The 24,562-nt window shown below is 46.5% G+C and overlaps 1 protein-coding gene across 8 annotated transcripts in view; it reads right to left on the bottom strand.

The window, feature by feature from the left end:
- LOC110827775 (atrial natriuretic peptide receptor 1) overlaps positions 1-21,372 on the bottom strand; it is an 85,000-nt gene extending 63,628 nt beyond the window's left edge. For 2 of the 8 annotated variants that reach the window (XM_087359663.1, XM_087359662.1), the window contains exons 1-4: positions 20,411-21,372; positions 18,285-18,567; positions 6,665-6,839; positions 4,583-4,791 (exon numbers count right to left, since the gene is read on the bottom strand). In XM_087359663.1, coding sequence (XP_087215789.1) covers positions 4,583-4,791; positions 6,665-6,839; positions 18,285-18,567; positions 20,411-20,548 — 805 coding nt within the window. In that variant the 5' untranslated portion in view covers positions 20,549-21,372. Of the gene's footprint in view, positions 1-159; positions 334-4,582; positions 4,792-6,664; positions 6,840-15,854; positions 16,023-18,284; positions 18,568-20,410 lie in introns of those variants that run through there. The other 6 variants (XM_022059757.2, XM_022059759.2, XM_022059756.2 and 3 more) reach the window with 5 other exon arrangements.
- Between the last annotated feature and the right edge of the window lie 3,190 nt (positions 21,373-24,562).

Genomic DNA, 24,562 nt, shown 5'->3' with positions numbered 1-24,562 from the left:
CACTGTCATGAAACCTTCCTCCGACTAGAAGCGACTTCAGACGAAGATGACTGTCGTCTGGCGACATCCGCCCGACGTTTCGTGATGCTCGCACCCTAGCCTCTGATCCCAGAAGACAGTCATCTTCAAACTCGCCGCCGTGAGAACCTGACATCTCACCTGTCACCAGCTTGTCCACAAACCTCGAAGGAAGGAATCTGCCACTCCTGTCGAAACAGAGAGCTCCAGTAGCCAATTACTTCACTGACAACACCACGCGTTGCTCACTCATGCGGCTCGCGAGCGCTACAGCGCACAGTCTGCGAACTACCACGCCTGCCTGCCTACAGCCAGCAACTGACGGCATTTTCGTGGTCTTCCGAGGGAAGAATTGGGTAGGAGAGCAGACGACCGCGTCCACGCATGCGTAGTAGGTACTGTGGAGTGGGAGTCACATTATGCGCGTTCTGTGTCGTGGGATGCAGAGTACAATACCTGGGCGACGTTTCGACGCATGTACATCGGATCATCCCGCTCACGGGTGACTGTCGTCTTAATAGACGCTGCGTGCGGGTGGGTGGGTGGACAATGGACCAGCGTCAAGATCTCCTGAATTAGACGTGATAGTGAGCCTACCAGCAGAATATGCCAGCCATTTTACAAACAACGTCGCTACACGACGCAATGTAGGGTGCCCCGTAACGCGATTTACGATCAGTACACGGATCCCAGCTCACTGACGGCCGCTTCGAAATGCGTCACAAATATTCTTTCTTAGAATTCCGTTTTGGTGTGGGCTCAGTGAATTTTGGCCGCTTAGTATACACAGAAACCAACTGAGCGAAATCTCGGGCGTCTCTCAGCTGATAAGCGAATGCCGCGACAGGCTCATTCCGAATCCTCACCCATTCACTCCGACGTTATTCGACGCCAGATAATCTACTCAGTTAAAGCAACGTTTGAATTCATTTAAAGCTGAAATTCGCCTAAATAATACTTAACAATCCAGTCCGTACCGCGAAGAAAACACAACGCTTCACCATTACAAAGATCAAATGGTTAACGCTGTTTAAGGAAATAATCGCTGTTTACGCTGAGAGTCATAACGAAAGCCAACAGTCCGTGGAGAAATGCAGATTTATTGAATGGCGAAGCGAGTGGTAAATGTGGGCGAAACTTTGCCTTCAAGTGCTTACTGAACGGAACTTTCATTTTTAATCACTGAGCACCATTTAACAGGGTACAGCTGAGCTAGGCAGTTCTTTACGTCCAACAGGGAATCTCAAAGGTCATGACACTTCGTGTGGGTGGGAGCGGTCGGACCTGAACCGGAAAATGTTTTGGCTATAATCGCGTAAGCAGACCACGGGATTCACCGGTGACAAGTGTTCACTGTCGTTATCGTCTCTTGTTAAGGTAATGGGACAACAGAAAATTTATGAGACGTGGGTTGGTCTACCGAAAACAGCTTGAAAGACAAAAACAACCACTAGCAGGTTTACTCTGCATTCTGGAGGCATCCACCCCGAAGCAGATTGGGGGGGGGGGGGAGAGAGCTCGCCATCATCACGTGGCAAGTGGTTCAGCGCCCTTAGACAGAGTAAACACCGCAGAAAAGCAAAAATGAAACACCAGGAGCAAACACGAGATGTTCGAACGCCATCGCAGGGCAGGGCGAACAAATGTTAACAATCCTTGTCATAAAATCATGCTTCAGGCTCTGATGAACCACGAAAGTCGCCGGTTACCTTTCGTAAGAGATGATCTACTTTAAATCGCGAACACATTTCGCCTGTAAGGAGCGTACATTTCCGAAAATTCGCTAAAACCAAAGTAAACTTAAGAAGCTGTTGCCACGAGACGGAAGCTCTGGTTACAGTCGATACCCAGTGACGTCGATTTAAATCCCACCCCCTGCGTGACCTGACGCGGGAGGACGAGTTTCCACCTCAGCAGATCCTCCGTCACTTAAAATCGATCGGATCGCTCACTCAGCGAAAAGTAGATACAAGCGGTCGACAAATGCACATTCCGACATGGGATTCTCGACTTCATCACCACACATAAAGTCGTAATCCGAACGTCAATATCTGATTTGCACTGTTCCAAATCATTCCAGACCGCTATTCGCCGTGCCAGACTCACACATGCAAAATGCAGCGGTGGGTTCGTAGCAAAATATTATCCACATTATTCTACACAAATTTATTTTTATTTCCCGAACAAGTAAGCAACTCTTACCACAGCCTCGACGCTCCGAATGACGGAAGTTTCAGTGAAAGAAACCAGAACGTGTCGACGTGTCTTGCGCCACTTTCGCACGCAACTGCCGTCGAAGACGTAAAACTCAAACATCAGACGCGCAAGGAACGTCGCTGTTCGCTGCCGAGCTCCGTTAATGTCGCGAAATTCCATATTTCTGAGATCAGTATGAAAAGATGCAGCGAAAACACTTCCACAGCATCACCTCCAAGGCTTAACGATCATCACAGGGCAGCCAACCGAATGATCGTTTTATCGGGATCGGACACACTGACGCTGTAAAGTTGGTCGGCGTGGCATAAATCCGCCTTCTTTATTATCTGCCAGGGGTGAACTGCGGTTCACTGAAACTTGGCTTTCGTTTGAAGACGCCGTTTCAGCTACCTGCGATGATCTACGAATGACGAATCGGCAGTGGCCTATTTTAAGACAGCGTTTGCCACCTCGAAGCCAATCGGAAGTTCGATGCGTGGACCCCACTGACTTCGGGCTTCATTATCGACCAGAAGGTTCTGTCCCAGGAAACGCTGAGTCCTGTTACCGGGAAAAATATAACTGGTCTGCTGACTGTAATTCACAATTCCTTGCTATAACGCTTAAAAGTGAGGAGAGGTCAATATGCGGTCAGCCTGTCGGTACTCCGAATTGCTGCCATCACAACGCACAACGCCAGGAAGATAAAATATGCTAACAACGTTCCCACCTCGCACATTCGCCCCGACATCGCGTTCACACGCAGAAAAAGTGAAACTTGTGATAAAATTCAGTAAAACAGAACAGAAAATTGTATATTTGCAGAACACAAGTCAAAACTTGAAATAATGCAGTCGGTAGCGTGTGGGGAAGCAGAGATACAACTCCGTCCATTCTTAACATCGGTGCGAGATGGATGTACAGCCTCATTCGGTGCTCCCGAACCACAGTTTGGAAGCCATTGTTTATAGCCAAATGTCCGTCTTCTGGGTTACAGCGCCGTGTAGTGTGGTATAAGTCTACCAACGTTTCACAGGTGTTTGCTGCCTCCATTATCAGGACGTGGGCAGACTTCTACCAGAAGACAGCCGCCTTCATCATCGCCGTCGTGAGAACCTAAAAGCTCACCTCTGACATACGAGTATCTTACATTGGCACCAGATGGCATACGGAGCGGTGATGCAACACCATCTGTTGGTGCGACATGGAACGAAACGCTGGATAGTTCAGAACACCACCACGAGATGCCGACAGTGCAGAATCTACAATTGATACCTGTTGATAAATTTTTTCCAATCGGGATTTGTGGAAATGTCGAGGAAGACAGAGCTTTGTTCTCGAGAACGAAATTTTCGTAACAGGCAATAAATAATGGCGGCGTATCTGCAGCGCCGCTCGCTTCCTTACTTTGAAACGGCGTTCAACGCGACATCAATCATGCGCTACTTGTCAGTTTAACCGGAGAGCGGCAAACAAGTTCCCGCAGGCCGCGCCGGCTTCCCCAAGTTACCAAAACAAGCGCCTAATGCAATTAGAAACAAATCCGCGCTTTCAGTCAGTGCTGAGAACTTGACAATACTTGCTCAGTTAGTCAATTCAAGGAGTTGGCAGCATTTTCTGGCCCCTTTAGGTTCATTTCCGTGTTCACAACGGTCATTATCCTGAGCCAGATGAACCCAATCCACGCCAACATCTTACTCCTCAGTATCGATTTTAATTTTTCCTGCTATCAATGCTTTCGACTTCCGGATGGCCTTCTCCCCTCACGCTTGCCAATCAAAATTATACTTCCTTGGGTAGTATATAGGAGGATAATATTAAAATGGGTCATAGTGAAATTGGGTTAAAGGCTCAGGTGGCGAGATTTTGTGAACACGGTGATGAAGTTTCAGGTTACGTAAGAGGCTGGGAATTTCTTGACTAGCTGAGCGACTATTAGCATCTCAAGAAGGTCTTTACTCCACGAAGTTGGTGGTTAAACGTAGATATTTTTGTTCGTGATCGTTCCACAGGGCGATGTTAAAGATGGCTGTCTTCTGGGCTGTAGCGCCGCGTGGTCTGCCAGAAGACCGCCATCTTCGTGCTCACGGCCGCGAGAACCTCAGATGCGAGGCAAATTCGAAAGATCAAGAAACAAACGGAAATAGTTTGTTGCACGAGAAATCCCGCCCAGGAAGCAGCTCGTAGTTCTGCGTTACCGACGCCAACCAATCGCTGGTGAGTTACGCCCGACATAAGCCCTTCTTACGAAACAGACTTTTCTTTCGAATCCTAAAAACGTGACAACGAGAAGTCACGCGACGGAATCGCTGGCGTCTGCTGACCCCAGCCTCTGCTCGTCATGCCAAGCCAAGCACTGTGTACTCACTGGAGTAGGTGTATTGTAGCTCCCTCCGCAAGTTCTCCTTGATGCCCTCCCCCGCATTCAAGGCCGTGTCGTAAGAGTTGTATATGATGTCGTTCTCCGCCTTGAAGAAGCCAGCCAGCGAATCCGCCATCAGCTTGCAGGTATCGATTCCCGCGACGTTGCTGTACGCATTTTTCTCGTAGATGAGGAACACCTTCTTCCAGTTGTACCTGAGAAAGAACAAGATTGCGCTTGAACTCTGCGGTCCAGGGCGGAGGATGGGTTCCTGAACAGGACACGTAGCACGCGTGGAAGTTTCAGTCGGAGAATCCGAATGGAAGCGACCACAGGCAGCGGGCGCCTGCGAGTGTAGGCCCACGCAGTTGGCTTTTAAACAAAAGGCGATGAACACGTGTTATTCTGATTCGTCATTTCCTCCCGTTTGGGATGATTTTCAGTTGACGTGGATACACCAACCAATCAGCAGGCCACTAGGTCGATCTCTTCACGAATTCTTTTAAAATAATTTTTCCTCAAATAAATAATTTGACGAAATCCCGAAAAGATTTTTAAAAGCAAAATATAATTCTAAAGCACGTATAAAATTACGACTAGTGACAATTCGAATCGAAAGAGACGCTCGCCTTGCGCACACGAAAGCTGCAGCTACGATATGAAACAAATGCAAATGGACGTCAGATTAATTTATATGGAAAACATGCACACGGCTTATTGCGAATGTAAATCGTCAAACAGGACGGCAACATTGACTTTCGAGAGGGTGAGGAAGGGCGCTTCACGTATTGTTCGCTTTTCTTTCGACAACGGAACAGGCAGAAGATGTTTTTATACGCGTAGTTCCCTCGATCCAGGAAGTGACAAGCCATTCTGGGCCTCGCTTAAAACAAGATTAAAGTCTACGAGTTATCAGACGCGAAAATGCGAATCCAAATTTCGATTAATCGTGACAGAACTGACAACCGCGGGCTATAATGGCATTACTTACGGAAGATGGGGCGCCGATAATTCCAGAGCAGGAATAAAGGGAAGGGAACAACACGTCAACAGGCGACGGAGTTTTCTTCTTGTGTGGAGACGAAAGCAAAATCCTCGTCTGTTCGCACCCACCACCAAGATCATCTTCTCACGCGATTAGATGGTTTAGAACCTGACGTTGATACAGCGTTGTTAAATAACACAAAGCTCAATTTACTGACACTACTGAGTACGTGCAGAAATGTGATCCATGTCCTCTGCGCGCCTCCACGCGTCGTGATACGCACAAGAATTATCTTCCGCACTTTTAGAATTGACATCGGATCAATACGCGCGCGATCCGTGTGGATGAATGGGCCCGAACCTGGGACAACCGGACAGTAAAGGCGACCTGAGGGGCAGGGAAGCCTGAATTAAACATTCTACGGGGCACCAGAAGCATCGACGGACCTCAGTGATTATTTCAAGACGCTATTTCAACTGCGGGCGTAACATCGATTGACATTAGCACAAATGACAGGTGGAGACTGAGGATAACCACGAACTAGCCTGCTCCAGTTCCACTGTTTATCTGCGCGTTGCCGCCTCACCAGATGACTACCTCTGTCCTACATAACCTCGAAGCCCTGCTATAAGAGTTTATTGTTCTTCAAAAACGAACTGCTGTTTTCATTCCGATAATAAATTACCTGTTTATTTTTATTTCGTATGTGTAATTAAAATCCAAGCTTGGGTCGCGAAGACGGGGTTGTTCTAGACTCACTTTTCCGTCTGTCGGTCCACGAACCGAATTCAGCGTTTAGCCTTTCAGGGCAGCCACGCACTGCGTGGGCAGGAACACGACCGATCACTTCGACGCAGAGCGTAAACGAGAACATGAAAAACGCGAGGCCGCCCCTCGAGTGAGTTTGTTCTGTTCCGTACACGCCATCCCCCCCCCCTCCTACTCCCAACAGATTTCGCTGGCCGACGTAACCGAAGTGTCTGAAATGCAATTGCCACAGATCCATCATTTGCATGGAATCCGCGAATTGCGATCTACGAGTGAATATCGAATTTTGTTATTTTCGCAATAACCAGAAACTGAGCTTGAGGTGGAGTACTCACTCGCGCAGGATCCTGATGATGAAATAGGACATGACCCGGAAACTCGTTCGCCCGACGCTGACCACCATGTGGAACTCCGAGTCACAGGTCGACTTGTTGGTCGAGTAATCGTGCGTCATCCCCCCGGCGGTGATGAGCGGAACACCCCAGAACTTGACGATGCGCCCCACCGGAGCTGAAACAGAGCCCGGAGCCACTTTCTCAACTACTGACACCACAAGAAGAGGCTCTCAAATGGCTACGCCGTTCGATCCACTGAGCACACACAGGAATACTTCATTACTGAAGGCAGCTTCTTGTATCTAAATACATTTTGATCTTGCGAGCAAACAACAAAACGCAATTACGAAATCAAGCATCTCAAATGTTGATAAAACCTGTACAGGTCTTTGAATGTAATAACATGCAAGAAACAAACGATTTCCATTCGCCGCCGTCCTTCAACGACAGCCATCTTTAATGACATCGACGTCCGTCTACGGTGGTGGACCGAGTCCTGAAGTCCTAGATTTTTCTCGAACAAATGGCCAGTTATTAAAGTTCTGCTTACGGAATGGCGTTCGACGACGACACCCCGAAGACTTCCTTGGCTGCGAAGGCAACGCGAGAGATATTTTGCATGCGAAGTTCTCTAAGGTGATCGTTAGTTTAGAAGTTTGGAAACTCGACTGCCATAATCCTTGCAGTCGCTTTATCTCCTCACTCCACACTCTAAACGCGCCGCTGACTGAACCTGCAGCTCACGACCAGTTTATAGTTCCATTTGTCAGTGTCAAGAACAAGTCTTCGCAGTTGAGCGTAAACTCCGAACGCCTGAACCTGCACCAGAGCCACTCGTAGTTGTTTTTTTAAAACTAAATCTGACGTCTCCGCTTAGCAACGCAAATCCTCCGATCATTTATTTCACTTTTCATATTTTTCGGTTGCATTGGTTTTTATATTCACACGCCAGCGTTTATAAACACGCTTTGTAGCTACGCGCCATTTCGACTTCAGAGGCGTATAAAGAAAGTGCTGACAAGTTCCAGGTTCCTCAAAAGTGGCTCGAGAGTTAAATCGATTCCAGCTTCGATACGAAGCAAATCCCCACAGTAACCTAATGTACCGTTAAGAGCGCGAATTATGTCACTCACAAACTCAAGTGAGGGCAAGAGCAGCTTAAGAACGCCTTCATATAGACTTCTGATTTATCATCGGCAGTTTTGGGTGAGAGAACCGACGTCCGACTCCTTACACATCCGGTCGATCGGTTTCTTTGTTTCCCCAGCATCCCGATGTTCAATTATGTTCCTGGACCAAGCCTCGCCAAGTTTCTTTCCGGTTCCGACAGACTGCTCTGCGAACTATCACGTGCTTCGTTCTTAAAGAACGTCGGCTCTGCGTCCGTCGACAAGGGTGTGATGGACAAGTGCGGAAGACAGGACGTGACGAGAAGGTAAACACATCGGCTCCAGAGGCACTCCGTATCACTCACGAACCAGAAAACACGCGGCCTTCACTTATTTTTACCAAGCACCGAAACTGCCCGTTTTTCCAAAGGAGTGTTCTCAGCTATAGACTGTATTGTGTTGGTGGAACGAAGTCCACGGACGAGAATCCCTGCTCGCGAAGCTAGCGCGAAATTACCCGCCTCTTACGGAATCCGAAGGTTCATCACCGTGTTCACAACAGCCCGCCACTGGCTCCAATTCTAGGACAGCAAAATAAATTTCCCTCCTTCACACCCCATTTAAAGTTAATTTTAATATTATCCCGCCGCTATAATTGTAAGGGGAAGAGACAAACATTACGAAGCGTGAAATGAACCCATCAGGGAGAACGAGACGCACGCAGTGAAATCGGTTCCAATCAACGTTTAATGCGAATACGTCCGGTCCGGACGCAAAAGTGATGAGCCAATCAGAACACACGGACTCGACTAAGGTGGTCACGTGCCACCAGCACGCAGAGCCTGAAGTTTCTATGTCGGCGACAATAACTTTCGGTTGTTTAAAGACGCGATTACTCTGCGGGAACGTGTTCCTGGCAAGACGCCGAGTGCGTCGGACGATAAACAATCCCTACACGTTGTCCACTGAATGCGGTTCCACGATGGTAATCAAAAGCTTTTTTTTTGCGATGAACGCAGGCCACGGCGCCCGCAGATCGGCCGACCGATTGCAACCCGCGATGACTGAGCCCCACCGAGGTCGTCAGCTTCCTGCTTGCATCTGCTCGACGTGGACTGTCGTGCAAACCGACGAATGATACCCGACTTTCTGCAGCGACGTTAAAAGACGAGCGAAAGTTACGAACGCCCCTGTCTCGCTAGTGGAAGGCGTGGCTAACAAAACACTCGGTACTCGGTCACCGATCAAAGCGTCGCCACACCGAAATGATGGGTCATTTCCCTGCTGCATGACTGTACCTCTACCCACGTCTTATCAGGCGACACCCGTAATCAATATCGATATCTCGATATGCAGTACAGCTTAAGTTGCGTATCGGCCACTTTTTGAAACGGCGTGCTGACCCCTCGGTGGCGATTCTCCGCTCCGCCCCGCCCCGCCCCGCCCCCACATCTCTTTCGTCTTAACCGAGCGTTAATTAACTTCTTCTTACAAGGAACTCAGGTCTGTCTGCTCCTAGCTTGGCGTTCTGTTTTCGGATATTAATCCATCATCAGCCAACGCAGTCTTCTGATGTAAAATGTGCCCCAAATTACGGATTTTTCGTTTGGTATAAACTGACTGTATTTACTGGAAACTTCATCCAAGGCCTAATAAGGTCTCGCTTTGACGATGGTTTGCTTGCATTCTCTACCTAAGGAGCGAAAAGTCTTCAAGCTTATGTTTCTTAATTCAGTTGTCAAACGTAATATTTGGTTACATCTTTCACCACATATCATCTCTGCATGGCCCTATTGCAAGTGGCGCCAGTGTCGATTCCATCTCAGACGTTTGTTCGTTCGCCATGTTGGTTTCTTTCCGATTTCAGTCTCCAACAGCATAACAAATTTCATCTAAATCCGTCCAGTGGATCTCTCGAGTTTAATCATACGGACAGACATACACGACCAACTTTTGCGCCTTAATTTCCCACACATCTTACGGGAAATTTCGATTTCGTCGTCTCTTCAATCACTCTTTTGTGCGAGATATCGACGGTCGAAGCGCGTGTGGCGCCAACATCGGGAGCGGAACCGGGCGAGTTCCAACGCGTGTCTTCTCATTCGATTACAGAAATATTTCGGAAACCTGAGGACCGCAGACCGTTGGCGGTCGCTCTTTATTTATGTCGGCCCTCAGATTCTGATTGGCATTCTGGCGCACGTGTAACGTCGTCCTGAACATTTAAATTAGAAACGTCACTAAATAATTAGCTGCAACAGCTAAGTTATGACTTAATAATAAAATTTATACTTGTATTACATAAACCAGGCCTAAACGCCCGCTTCTTCGCTTGTTCAAAGGATGGCAGCACAAGGCGAACTGAGATCCATCACAGGAACACAGAAAGTGTCATCGGTTTCCGACGTCGTACGAAGCACGGACAAATGAAACCGAGGTAAATGTACAAGATGGACGAAGGGGGGGGGGGGAGATGTGGAACAGGAATGGAGAATCGAATTAAATAATTAAATAAGTCGCTGGATTTCCACCGGTTTCAGCTACAAATATGACCATCAACGGTCTCATCCCCCGCTCCAAGAAACGAACGCGGTCTTAATCATCAAGTATGGGTGAGCGGTATCAGACACGAGGCCCGGGAAAGACCACGAAGTCTTGGAAAATCAGCGGCGAGGCAGCCTCTGGGAGAGAAGAGACGCGAAATAGGCAGAGACAGAGAAGCCACGAGGCGATCAACTGCAAGGAACTCAAACTTATGTACGACAGTCGGTGTATTTTCACGAACAGTGCCTGCACTTTGTTCCGACAGCAGATTTCCCCGCTGACGGAAAACACAACGCTCCATTACACGGCGCAGAAGCGCTAAGTATTAGGTGTGGACACAAGCCCGTATGTTACTGACGTGCCCGGCCGCCGCCTGCCTCTCTCGGCGACTTGCCTCAACCCAGAGCGTCCGAGAACGAACCAACTGACAGTTATCGCCTGCGTCGAAACGTCAGAACAGAGAACGCCTTACTTAACCCACAGAGAATTCTGCAGCAGTCAACACTTCGACGCCGAAGCTGACGTCAAGTTGGAAGGCAGACGCCGAGCTTCGCGAAGCCGAACGGCAAAGGAAGCCAACAGAGAAGCCTTTTTTGGGAACGCCTCGTGACAAAGCGACGCGGAGTGTCCGCACGCCAACCGTCGCCAAAGCCGTCGAAAGGCACTTCATACAGATATGACGATATTCGAGATGCCACAGGACACGACGCTGGACAACCGATGCGGAGCGTCTGGACGCCAGGCATTGAGATGCCGATTACGAAGAAGAAAAGTAAAAACGCCTCCGAATGTTTCGACGGACGCTAGTAAACCGACGCCGAGCGTCAAGACAAGACAGCAAAGAGCCACTGAGTGTAAACGCCCATAACCGCGACGCCACCACAAGACAATTTTGGAAGACGTAAGAAGAGCCGTCATTAGAAATGCATGAACACCGACGCAGTGTGTCGGGACGTAATCAAATGAAGCCATATTTTACACAACTAAACAGGCATGTTGTCAGACACGTTGGAAAAACGACGCCGAGCACATCGACGCAAAACGTCGCAACGCTCACATAAGAAGCTAAACAACAAGTAAACTTCGGATGCCTTTGGAAATGATTGGAAAGAGACACCGAAACAGTCCACGTTTTGAAACGGTGGACCACAGGGTGCCTCTGAAAAGGAATTTACAAAACCGACGCCGAGCGTCGCGACGCAAAATATCGCGACACCAACGTAGGAAACCACTATTGCCGCAGAGGAGCTTCAGGATGCCGCTGGCTTCAGAATGCCCATTAAAGCTATTCTCAAAAACTAAGGGCGTCGCGACGCCATAAAAGACAATTGGCGTACGCAAGCTTCAGAGTTTCGGTTAAAGCCACTCGAAATAAACGACGCCGCTAAAACGGGCCATATTCAAACGAAATTACAAAACCGACGCCGAGCGTCACGACGCCATTAAACAAAATGCCTTGAAAAACACAAAAATTACCGTGTGTGAGCTTTAGAATGCCGATTAATGCTGTTCTCAAAAACGACGCCGGGCGTCGCAACGCCAATTATCGCGACGTCTTCAAAACACAAAATAGCCGTACGCGAGCTTTAGAATGCCGATTAAAGGAATTCTGAAAAACGACGACGGGCGTCGCGACGCCATGAAAACACAATTTTGGTTAAAGCCACTCGAAATAAACGACGCCGCTAAAACGGGCCATTTTCAAACGAAATTGCAAAACCGACGCCGAGCGTCGCGACGACATTAATCAAAATGCCTTCAAAACACAAAAACAGCCGCATGCGAGCTTTAAAATTCCGATTAAAGCTATTCTGCAAAACGACGCCCACAAAAGACGCCGAAATTAACTTAGGAGAGCTTCAAGATGTCGTTCGAAACGAAGTTGCCAAACCGATGCCAGAGGACTCGACGTCATAAAAGGTCTTCAACTACTCATATTGACGCTTCAAAACGCAATTTAAGATTCTAAAAAACCGACGCCGACTACTTCGCATGTAGGAGAGACGAGTCTCCGGGACCATACGGCTCTATAAAACCGACGCCGAGCGTCGCGACGAAAAACAGCAAGTTGCAAACTAACGCAGCTTGAACACGTAATAGTCGGACATGATGTCGATCCATCGATCGATGGATCGACTGTTTAATAATGCTACAGAGAAAGGTGAATGCGACTTTTGCGAAGGCTCAGGTGCAAATGAGCTGGCTCGCAGCCTCCGGCAAGCTAATCCTAAGATTCTCATTCCGAGCACGACGTAAGGATTAACAAACCAAATGCTTAAAACCAGATGAGTCCTAAAGCGACCAACAAAGCCCTGCGTCTATACCGGGGGCAGACCGTCCACTTCGGCGATCAAATGCTCAGCGAGAGACGACGAACGAATCTCGCAAGTTTGGTAAAATATGTCCTTTGTTATAGAATAACTGTTGGGCCCTTTGCAACCCTGGGAGTGCCTTGTTAAATCGCGGCGTCTGCATGCCCGTGCTCATGAATCGATTCGATAACGAGTAAGCCGGTTTACCGGAAAATTTCACTAAATATGGTCGAGTCGAGTCACACGAATCTTCAGTTAGAACCAACAATTACTAAGGCCACTTCACACGAGAGTTCAGATACGTTTTTGAGGTTATCTGAGTAACACTCGAGGACAGGTTGCATAATTGGATTCTTTCTTTGGCAAACATTCAGTGAAGTACTGACCCCGAAACCACGTGCGCGTCGCCTGAACTGTTTCAGCAGAAGTCAGTAAAAAATGCAGTCTTGACAGAGCTCAGACCGCGGAGAAATCTCATGTATTTCTCGATTGCAATGCGACTCTGAAGCTACGGATATACTTTTTAGCAGCTGAAACAACATTGAGAGGGCCACAACTTTCATAAAACGCATAAAATAGCAGCTGAAGAACTCAAATTCAGAACGTTTTGTTACTGCACATTATTGTAATAAGATTATTACAAACAGGACGAAGGACAAAATAAACAGCGCGCGGTACAAACTGACAGGTTCATCTGTAACGTACAAATATTTACTTTGAAAGCACTTCCTTATATTAGCGTCTGAACGGCGAAACGCAAAGTCGTGAAATTATTCATACCATAACAAAGACATTTGTCTGGCTTACATAAACATGCATTCGAGTAAGATCATATTCTGAAGCCACTGTCATCATCATTTCTCTCGTTGCCAAGGCAGCAGCCTACCTAATGTAAATCCATTTGTGGACGTGCCACTGCGCGTAGTTCGCTGCTTTCGAATTGTCTCCCGATCCCAAATTCACGAGAGTAACACCCAAAGCCAGCAACATCAAGCGTCTGAAGCCGAAGATCGTCTACATAACATTTAAGAATTCAGTCCGTACCGCGAAGAAAACACCACACGTAACCATTAGATGAACTGGTTAACGCTGTTCATGGAAATAATCGCAGTTTGCAGTGAGAATCGTACGAAACCCACAAAAACAAAATGTAGTGTTACTGACAGTTAAAGAAGATGGTACATATAGTTACCATTAGGTTTTAAAGAGATAGTACCGTACTTAGGGCGCGTTCTCTACTCCAGAGGGCAGAGTCAGAACTCAAACCAGTGGATACAGAAGTTCCCGGTCCGAACAGAAAGGCGAAAGCAACGAATCTCCTATTTGTAGAGTTACTCAGCGAGAGGTCGAGGTTGGAGTCTCCAGGAACACATGTTTCTCATCCGTCCCACTGATTCCACACCCCTGTAATTGATCGTCCTATCAATATCTGGCGAAGAGCGTAAAACGTGAACGCCAGACTTCTCCACCCTGAACTTGCAGGCGACACAGCGGAACACTGGAGCAGGGCCCACTCTTAGCTTCACGCGCCATTACGGAAATCGCTTGCTTAATCAACGACGCACGAGCTATAAACGGGACTTACCGACATCGTACGTAACGTCATTCCTTGTTCCTGAATGGTTTTATTGAAACCCTGGCTCAGGATGAAGGCGGGCATAATCGATACTCGCTCTCTGGACAGGGGTGAACAACACTGAATTGCTTCATTTGGCTCTGACTGATAAAATGGGCATGAACTAAGTCTGTTTCCATAAACTCCATAGTCCTTATTCAGAAGATAATAGTCGCTCGGACTCAGTAAATTCGCTGTCTGTTGTGAATCCCGTATGTTCATCCTGAGCCGCTTACATTAAGTTCACACAAACTATTTCCTTACGATCCGTTTTAATATTATCCTCCCATCTGCGCCCTAGTCTGCATTTCTCATGTCTCTCATGCTTACTACATGCCCCGTCCATCCCATCCTCCTATTCCAGTTCTTACTAGTTCTCCTGTGATGAACGAAGTCGCAAATTCACGCTCCGACCGCTTTATCCGCTGGAGAGAGATCGCTCGATTCCCGAAGCCAGGCGCCTGCGCACTGTTCATTTTCGCCCTCACGTGGGCGCACGGAAACCGCGGATGCAGTGGTTGTCGGCTCCACGGTTCACCCTAGGACAGGCAGGGGGCGGCTCAGGCGGTTAGGTGGGCAAAGTGGCACTGGGACAGGTCTTTCCCTGTCACTCCCATTCCACCACTGCTCTGGGGGGAGGGGAGACAGCCAGTGACGCGGCCTGAATAAAACTTCTGGAACTACGCTGTACTCAAAGGAGTAAACTTTTCCAATCTTCTGTTTCATTTTATTTCTTGCGTTATTTTTTAATGATTATAAACAACATTTTTCTGCTGAAAAAACCGCGTTTCATAAAGATTCTGGGAAGCTAACAGTTGCTCAGCTAGTCAAGAAAGTTCGACAAGCACACAGAGACAAGACTGCATCAGGTTCTTAGCTCCGGTGTTAAATTTCTCACACTACGTGAATACGCCGGACTGCCAGCGACCAGGATAGGATAAGGCATATAATTTATACTCGTGTTTCTTATCAGCCCCTGACGGCACTTGATTTAAACAGTTATGTTAGGAGAAAACAAGGAAATTACTCAGCCGCGCTGCATCCACTGCCCAGCCACGGGGAAAAGCTAATTAATAACTTACATATTTAGCTTCATAAAACACTGGCAGCAAAGATCGAGTTTTATTTCGGACACCGGAAGACGCTCACGATACAAAGGCATACACGGCACTGTGTTCTAAGGGAAGAGCGTGAATCGACAGGTATCGGGAAGGAACAGGGCTATTATAGTGGAGCCAGGTCGGCCCAATTAAATTTTTGGAAACGCAGTTCACCCCTCTTATAAGTATCTGAGGCACCGGATGCCTCAGATGGCCCCGCGAATTCTCCCTGTTCCAACATAGACCTACATCTTGGTCCAATCACTTTAAACTGCGCTGGCACGCGTCCTTGAGTTGCCACACACAACGTCATAGTTCCTGACTTCCTCCGTGTAAAGTTTTAAGTGTTGTGTGTGGCCTGTGTCCACCCTAGGCCAACATTTCACATACCCAGGCTCAAACCTTCGTTAATTATCCGAAGCTAAATGCATTTATCGCCCGATATATAAGACATGCTAATGCATTCGCCCCTGCACACCCCGCAGTAAACCAACTTGTAATGTCACGTACCTGCACTATGCCGTTGCACGAAGTTCAAATTGCACTGCTTTTACTTCGTAAGATAATGTTTGTACAATACAACGCACACAACAACACTTAATTTCACATTTTGACACATATTTAGGATATTTTCACCATAAGAAACGTCTCCTGTCTTGACATGACTCTGCATTGGCGCCACGACTTTCATTTGTTCTCCGTAATCGGATGAATTCGGATGGCAAATCGTCAATTGTCGGAATACGCAATGCATGGTGGGAGGATGAGAAATAAACACGCCATACTTCATACTGGGAGAAGCAAACAATTTGTGACCTTGACCACTAAAGTTGATTTACTGCACGTGAAGATGTATTAACCGTGAAGCTAACAGCCTTAGGAATATCACACTGAGTCCAAATTAAATGAATTTTATTTTATTTTGTATCACTGCGTCCAAAGTCGTTCAAAAATAAAGCTCACGTCATATTTTGTCACGTAGTAATTTCCATGAAGAACCATAAAAAAAATGACGGTCATACTGAATCGATATGAACCAAAATTAATTTCGACAATTAAATTTCAGTAAAAAAACACCTCCCGAAAGGGACATAAGCATTCATTTTAAGTGTTTAGTGGAAATAATGCACAGAAATTGATAAAATAAATAAAAGAAACTTGTATACTTTGGGTCGCGGAAATGCAGAAGCGACTCTCTCACTGCAGAATCTCAAATCGCAGAACTTCAAAGCGACTATACTACTGCAGAATCCCAAATGGGGGAACCTAAGTGACAAGTAAGAGACTGAGTGAAGCGCATTTCTCATTTCTTGTATCTATGCTACATGTCACAACAATATCATCTTCCTTGATTTGATCTTTCTAATAATTTTTGGTTAAGAGTGGTCTACAAATTAGCTACGTGGCACTGTCCAGCAAAAAAGCTCCTTCCAGAACTTTGTGATTGATGCATTAACAAATTTACGTGTGCGTATATTTCTATAGACTGCGTTATTTAAACAGTTTCCAACTGCAAAAACTTCTAATCGAAACAAGGTTGCTCTAAGGCCAATACAAAATTGTCGGCGGGAGTTTCCATAATTTTGGAAATATCGTTCAGCTCGCAAGATAAAAGTCAAATTTCTTCAGTGGGGAGAGACAACGAACGCATTGGGATTAAGCACAGCTGAGGCTCTGTCCGTTATCACCCACTTCACCACTGAATCTTATCAGGAAGTTATTTTTACCCAGAATGAAACTCGAGGCTGATAAGGTGCCTGACCTCACTTTAAAACGGCCGGCAGTCACGTGAAATTCCACGGGCCACGGAGAACTCACTGAACTGTCGTAAGTGAACTTATTTCAATCGGATGGAACTCACGAGCTACTAGCTTATGCTGATCTTATTAATGTATTGGGCGGCAACATGACTCCACGAGGGATTGGTAAGGAGAGTGGTCTAGGACACTAAATGGGGCTGAAATTCTGGCATCTGTTGGCTGACAGGAGCAGCGAATCGAGAGAAGGAGTGGGCTAGATTTGGGAACGCACAAAGCACACGTGGGCGGCAGAATGCTAACCCCTGCACTGCGTTATTTCATTCTGAATTGAATTCCTCCTATTCAGAGTAAATGGTGGGTCCTAACGATGAAATGTGACACCGACACGGGTAGTTTCAAGTCCCGTTGTTTGCAACGGGATGACCCATTCATGTAACCGAAACGTAACACCGCAACTGCCGTTCTTGCTTCCCGTTGCCATGGCAACTGCCCGTTTGTTGAAACGTGACGTTCGTATGTCGAATCCTTTTACAACGCCTCACGAACGGAAAATACGTCACAACAAAGTCGAGTTTTTAAACTTTCACTCAGACAAACAGAACTTTCCCATCCCAAGATTTTCACTGCTGTAACGAACGCATCGTCAGGCGAAAGTAGCACGAGATTTGTGCTTCCCGCTTTGGTTTGTTTTAATGTTCTCGTCGAGAGGAGGGAATCACAGCCATATGTACGTTCCTCCGAAACGTCGGCAGTCGCCTTTCGAATCTGCACCCACAAAGCTGTAGATTGTTTCGGACCTCCTTCTGCAGGTGATGATGTGACGTACAAATAGAGAATTCGGAGCCCTGAGGGCCTTCCTTCTAGGGTGCGGCCCTCCAACTTCGAAGTCCCCTTTCCCCCTTTTTAACAAACGAAGTTGATCTCTGAATTTAGACTTTTCAAGGTCCGAAATTTTCTTATTTCACAACGATGACTCACATGAAGTAGACGATGCGGACTTCAGGTTTGCTGAAATCGAACGCCATGTCGGCTTATCGCGGGTTTCAGCCGTGGCCCGACCACCGTCGACGGTCAGCGGGCCCGCTCTTAAAATAAGCTTTGATGAGAAACAGCGAAACCGCGCTGGCCAGTGCCTGGCGATCTGGGCACGGGCGTATCACCAGCAGCGATGATGACTCACCGAGAGCGTATTCGCAGGCCGGTCCTAAGAACACGTGGGCACACGTGGAGTAGGCGTTGAAGGCCCTGAAGATGCTGTACACATTGCTACAGCGGTCATCCATCTCCACAAACGTGAGATTCACGTTTCGAGGCAGCCAGTTCTTCGTCATGATGAAGGAACGGGCTGTCTCCAGCACAGGGATGACCTTGGACAGCGACATCTCGTAGTTGTCCTCCTTCGGCAGAATTACCGCCGCTGTGATGGTACAAGTGCTGTTGGCATCACTGATGTTGCACACTGCCTGTGAATAGAAAATGTCTTCAGCCAGATGAATTCAGTTGACACCCACACGCCCTCACCCCCAAAATGACCTCTTCGTTAAGACATTGAATTTCCATCTACTTCCTGGTCTTCCAAGTAGATTTCTTCCGCTACCAACATTATCTTTGTCAAATTTTCATGTCTCCCATGTGCGACACGCGTCTTGTGCACAAGTCAGTGTGTACTGTACCTGTCAAAAGAAATGCAGCAAATTGGTCGAAGCAGTGACGTCACCTATCTTACAGAGAGTAAGCTCACCGGATAAGAGAGAGGCAAACTGCAACACGTCAGTCATAAAACATTTATTAATGTTTCAGGGATATGATACGAGACGAGCAACAAATGGTATATAATTAAAGAATAAATGAAAGAATTTCTAAAAAGTTTAAGCACATTTCAGTCGGACGGCTAAAATCGTCAGTTACAGTCTGCGTGTTAAGAGCTGCCTAATGTTTATAAAACCACGCCACTGATGGCTCCTAAACTGTTTGAGACGAAACGAGTCGAGCGAACAAGGCAAAAGGACGGCTCGAGTCATGGAAAATGATTTGGTTCGTTTGGTTGAATCTGACGCGGTAATAAATCGCATTATGTACTCACGCACACCTCGAGGCACGAAATAAGAACGCAGTTCGCTTTGAATCTGTAAGGATTCGCCGTCCGGGGACTCATTGCGGCAAACAACCCTCAAAATACCACGAACAAACTTTCTCCAGCAGCAGCCACAAAGCGTTCGCCTTTCATTGCCTCTGGTTGCTTCAGTGCACACATTAAGAACGACTTTTCCCTGCAATTGTTTCTGTCCGCGGCACGTGAAGACCAAAAACATACGATTAAGTGATATTTGAGGTTCTCACGGCGGTGTCTTCCGGGCTGCAGCGACGTTTCGAAGGTGCTTGCTGCCTCCATCGTCGAGGCGCCGGACCCTGAAGACATCCATTTTCGTACTTTAAAAGACTTTGAGGGTATCTGGAACATGGCGGGGGGTGGCATGGGTGAAGCGGATGAGATGGGAGGATATTATTAAAATGAATCTTCAAGAAACGGGGTGCGATGGTGTAGAATCAAATGGCGAAGTAACGGAATTTAAGTTTTGTGCAAAAGGAGGTAAATTTGTTGCCCAGCTGATTAAGAAGGACTGAGATCCTGCGTGCGTGTTCTTGAGAGAAATGAGCTTTACCAAGACAAAAGGAAACTGCACGTGACCACACAAAAGTAAACGGACAAAAATTTATTAATAGCAAAATCAAGAATGCGTGGAAGACTATTATCTCGCTACAGCAAAATTTATGTTGATCAGTGGCGGATTGTCCAGTCTGGTTAGCAGTGCACCCTCGCACCAATGATAGCGAGGAAATATAAAAGAAATGTTTTACTACACATTATTATTATAAAAATGCCTTCTGGCGATAGATAAAATGTTCCCGTCCGGCGGAACGAGTGTTCCTGACAGCCGACGGCCCAGGACAGCGCGTGTAGGCGAAGTTCGCGCCCACTCGCGAACGATTCGTATTGTCACAGGCGGATCGACATGGATGGGCCCATAAGTTGTCGTTCGCTTACTCTAACACATAAAAGAACATCTACGACAATTGATTTCAATCAATCCAGCAAAGACATTGTGAGCGGAAGTCACATCAGCTGTGGACAGGGAGATGGAGGCGATACTCTCCTCCGAAACGTCGGTAAGCAACTACAAGACTGCACGAGGTCGTAACCCAGACGCTGGTGGTTGGTCTTACAAAAATAATTGCACTAGGCAGACGCTTTGCAATGCTCCGGGCGGTTCTTCCACAAAGGAGTTCCGGAGGCGCGATACGTACCCCACAGTCCCGCTCCAAGTCCATGGAGTCGGCATCCAGACACGACTGGTCGGGGTCGCCCAGCGTAGAGTTGGCTGCTGCAGCCTCCGTAGCCAGGAGGAATAGGAGGAGGTAGGCTCCCACGACACACCCCACCATCACGAGGAGAAACAACACGGCGCCACTACTTAGCCTCTCCCATTGTCGGCCGTCGTGGTCACACTCGAGGAAATGAAACGCTGGTCCTGACAATTGCTTGGACTCACGAGAGAAAAAGTGCCACTGGTTGATACCAAGAGGTTTATAGAAGGCGGCGTATTGTCCGACACTGACGGCGAAAAAACGTAGCACCCGCGGGATTAGAAGGGCACCGGGAACTTTTAAATCACGGAGAAGAAGAGACGAAGCCGTCCTCTGACGTCACAAACACAAAACGTGTCCTGATACTTTCGAACGCGACCGTCACAGGAATTGGACTGCGGTTTCTGAACGCGCGAGTAAACGCCTCGATCTCGGAGCACGTCATCCTCAGCTGCCGTCGTGCTACCTGAAGACGCGGAACAGCCGAGTGCCCCCTGCCTTTATAGGGCAGAACGGCGTTGCTACTTACGCAATGTTTGATTTCTTCTTCGCAGGTTCTTAATTAAAATTAATTTTCCGATATGCGCGCACACACAGATGGCATAATAATTCACTCGCAAACTTTACTGTTCTTGTCGGTTATTAAACTACGGGACTTGAGATAATTGTAACAGGCCATACGTTACGGAAGCCACCAACTGTCCTTGCATTTCACCACTAATGCGAAAGCATCAGCGAGCAGACTCAAGATAATTTATCTCCAACTCAGATAATGAACGCAGTTTCAAAATCATTTGTCACTTCCAATCGACCGATGTCTATTTTTATAATCTAGAAATCTGCTCCTAATTCCAGCGCACACACAGCGATAGGATTTACATTAATAAACATCTTCGCCTACCAAAGGATTTAAACCCAAGTACAAAAATTCAACACACGACGTGTCTATTCGAAAATCGGTCTTATCATGAAGTGTTTTCTGGGTGAAGATAAGTTTTGTTTGCATATTCGACTTGTCATTGAGGTTTAATTAGATCGGCGGGGATATTTCCACGATTAGAAACTTTATTACGCTGCACATATCCATTGTGTAAAGAAAAAATTAAATATTAAAAGATTTAATGTGAAAAATTCTCAGCCAGACATTAACGAGCTGTGTGTGTTCTTAGCAGCGAAACGGAGACGGAGCGCGTATCGAATTCAATGGCGGAGCCACACGTTCAAAAGAACTGTCCATTCTTCAAACACTTTTCTACGGAACAGACATTTATCAAAACGCCTCTAGACTTTGAATTCGAAGCGCATCGTTCGCCTTGGATGTCGCGTGACGCACACCGCAAACGCGTGGCCGCTACTGAGAACCATCACCACATGCAGCGCCTCGGCGACCCTTCGGCGGAGGTGGAACTGCAGCACTCTGCGTGACCGACACAGCGCCAAGAAAACGATTGGAAAGGCATGCAGACCGCAGGACCGCGTGTTCTGCAACTGTTAACGCGTTCCAAACAGTGATTACGGCGCCGGTGATATGAAAACTCACTCATGTTTAAAATAACGCCACAAGCCTAAGATAACAAAGATCACTGGGGAGAATTAATTGGTTATCGTCTCTTAAATGGGCGATTAAACTTGTTTGGGACGCTAGTTAATTTAATGAATGAACGTAATGTTGAAAAAAGTTCCTGCACTAAATATTTGCCTGAGTAATCTCAAATATATCAGTAATTAGAAAAGTGTAGCTTATAAAGCCGATAGAACGACACATGGTAAGGAGTTTTACGTTGGATTTGATCGCTCGATCCATCGCATTTGAATCCGGTGTGCGTCGTGCAATTAGATTAAACAGGGCAGCCGCACTCGGGGGAAGAAGAAATTGCGTGGAGGAGAGCAAATTGTATCAGCGCAAGTGCGAGGCCAGTCAATTTGCGTTTCGCTCCCTGCACTTCAAACCGACTCCAGTAATTCACCTTCATCTTCCGTAACAAAATTACCTGCGCAGTTAAACAACATTTGCGGCCTTCAGAAATGTTCGAAGTAGATGGCTGGCTCGGTCACCTGCAGCGGGTTTCAGGGTGTCGAACCACTGACTTGTAATACAAATTCGTCTGTCTTCTTTCGAACGCGCCATACGAATTCGGGATCACTGAATTTTTTTTTGAAATATTTTCGATCAACTGACAAAGTTTGAACACCGAAGAGAGACATAAAATATTCTACTCGTGTCTACAAGGAAAAGACTCACTAAATCGGTCTAAGGGCCCACAGTTTGTGTTTTAAACCCAGTAACCGAATCGAGACGAATTTATTTCATATTTTCTTATGACTGCGTAAAGAAATAGCAAATATTCTACCCCCAGCAAAAATAATATTTACTTCTCATAATTTCTGACCGGCGTACAAGCAACCTCAGGGCGTCCTCCACAACTGAGGTCAAATATAAAATTAAAAAAACCCTGTTACGTCTTGTTTCGACTTTCACATTAAAATGGGCTGTATTTTGGCAGTTGGTTGACGGAAATTTCTTTTTGCTGGAACGTTTCTGCATTTACTTACGATCGAAATCTTCACCGTAAATGCGTAACACCGACCTGTCCCACCTGCCACAGAAACTGCGGTGCTTTTTGGAAGCGATCAAGAAACGCTGAGCTACGCTGTTTTCTTACGAAATAATCTTCACCCTGAGCATGAATGCTGGTCACGCCAGTTGTTCGCCATGAAGGAGGAACTGACATGACCCCTGCCTCGGCTGCAAATGTTCTCGATACAGTCCACCTCAAAGATACGCGAACTAAAAACTGTCTGCGACTGCACAGCGATTTCAGAGACGCTCAGTCCGATTGTAGAACGACGAAAATGAACTCACTGCTCACTCTTGGCACATTTACTTGAGGAAAATTTGTAAATGTGAATTTTGTATTTAAATTCCAAACTTCCCCTATTCAAAATTGTTACTAGTTACACGTGAATTCTACGTTTTGACATGGCGACTTCCTCAGTTCATAAAACACACGTAACTACGGACTTGGTTGAAGTTTGAACCTCGGATTCAAAATCCCACATTCCCCATGTCGTTCAATCATCCACAAATGTAATGGACTTTACCGAAAAGTTTTCTGTGCTTTCAGTCAGAGATGAGGGACGCGAGAAGTTTCTTTTGAAAACTCATTACGTTTATGTGACAATATTTAGACCCAGGAATGTGGAAAAGAGTGAATTCTATTGTACGTGCATCTCGGGGGGATTAATTATGAAACGAACAGAACTTTCCATACTTCGCCAATCTCATCCTATCTTATCAGCGTCTCGAGTAAATAATAATTCGTTCCTGCATTATCGACATTTTGTTATATTATCCACAGATGGTAGCGTGTTTCATAAGCTAGCGTTTAATTTGCATTACTCAGAGTTTGACTTCCATAAAACAATTTAATACCGTCAAAATATATCAGATACCCCTTGATGCATAAAGCTGATAAGTATGGCCACCAGTTGATTGCATGCATTTCTATTTTGTTATTCACGGTGAATGGTCTGTGAATTTTAAAACAGGTGGTATATATAGTTACCATCGGGCTTGAAACCAGTTAAACTACGTACAAATGCTTTACAGCAGTTAACGTACAGAACCCAAAGCATTGTCAATTCTGAATAAAAAAAATTGTCGCTCAAAAGCAAACTTTAAAATGCGTTACGACTCTGGTCCACGCTTAATTCGGGAGACGCGAAAAGCAATCTACAAAGTATTTCGCTTTCTTTTTCTCAGCTGATCTGAATCTCTAAGGATCTTAACGGGGGCTTCATCAGCGATGATGATGAAAGCGTTTTCCTTCTTTGTAATCCTCTCTGAAAGTTTCCTACAAAGCCCGCGAGGGAGGCGACTGTAATTCGAACGAAACTCAGATGTGGAATAAATTCCGAGAGAGGATTTGTTTGAATTCATCTTAACTTGCCTTACTTCATAAATTCCTAATGACACGATAAACATTCTCTGCATAATAAAAGCCGCGTAGTTTGTTGATGTTCGTAATAGTTCAGGGATCAGACGCTGTTGTTTGCCTCTCATCGGTTTTAATCTTGGTCGACTGGAATTTC

The sequence above is a fragment of the Zootermopsis nevadensis genome, unplaced genomic scaffold, assembly GCF_977971745.1.
Source record: "Zootermopsis nevadensis isolate Lab colony 2312 unplaced genomic scaffold, Znev_1.0 Znev_ptg000032l, whole genome shotgun sequence".
Lineage (NCBI taxonomy): Eukaryota > Metazoa > Arthropoda > Insecta > Blattodea > Termopsidae > Zootermopsis > Zootermopsis nevadensis.
The sequence above is the reverse complement of the archived record's forward strand: the minus strand, read 5'-3'. Positions and strand labels throughout refer to the sequence as shown.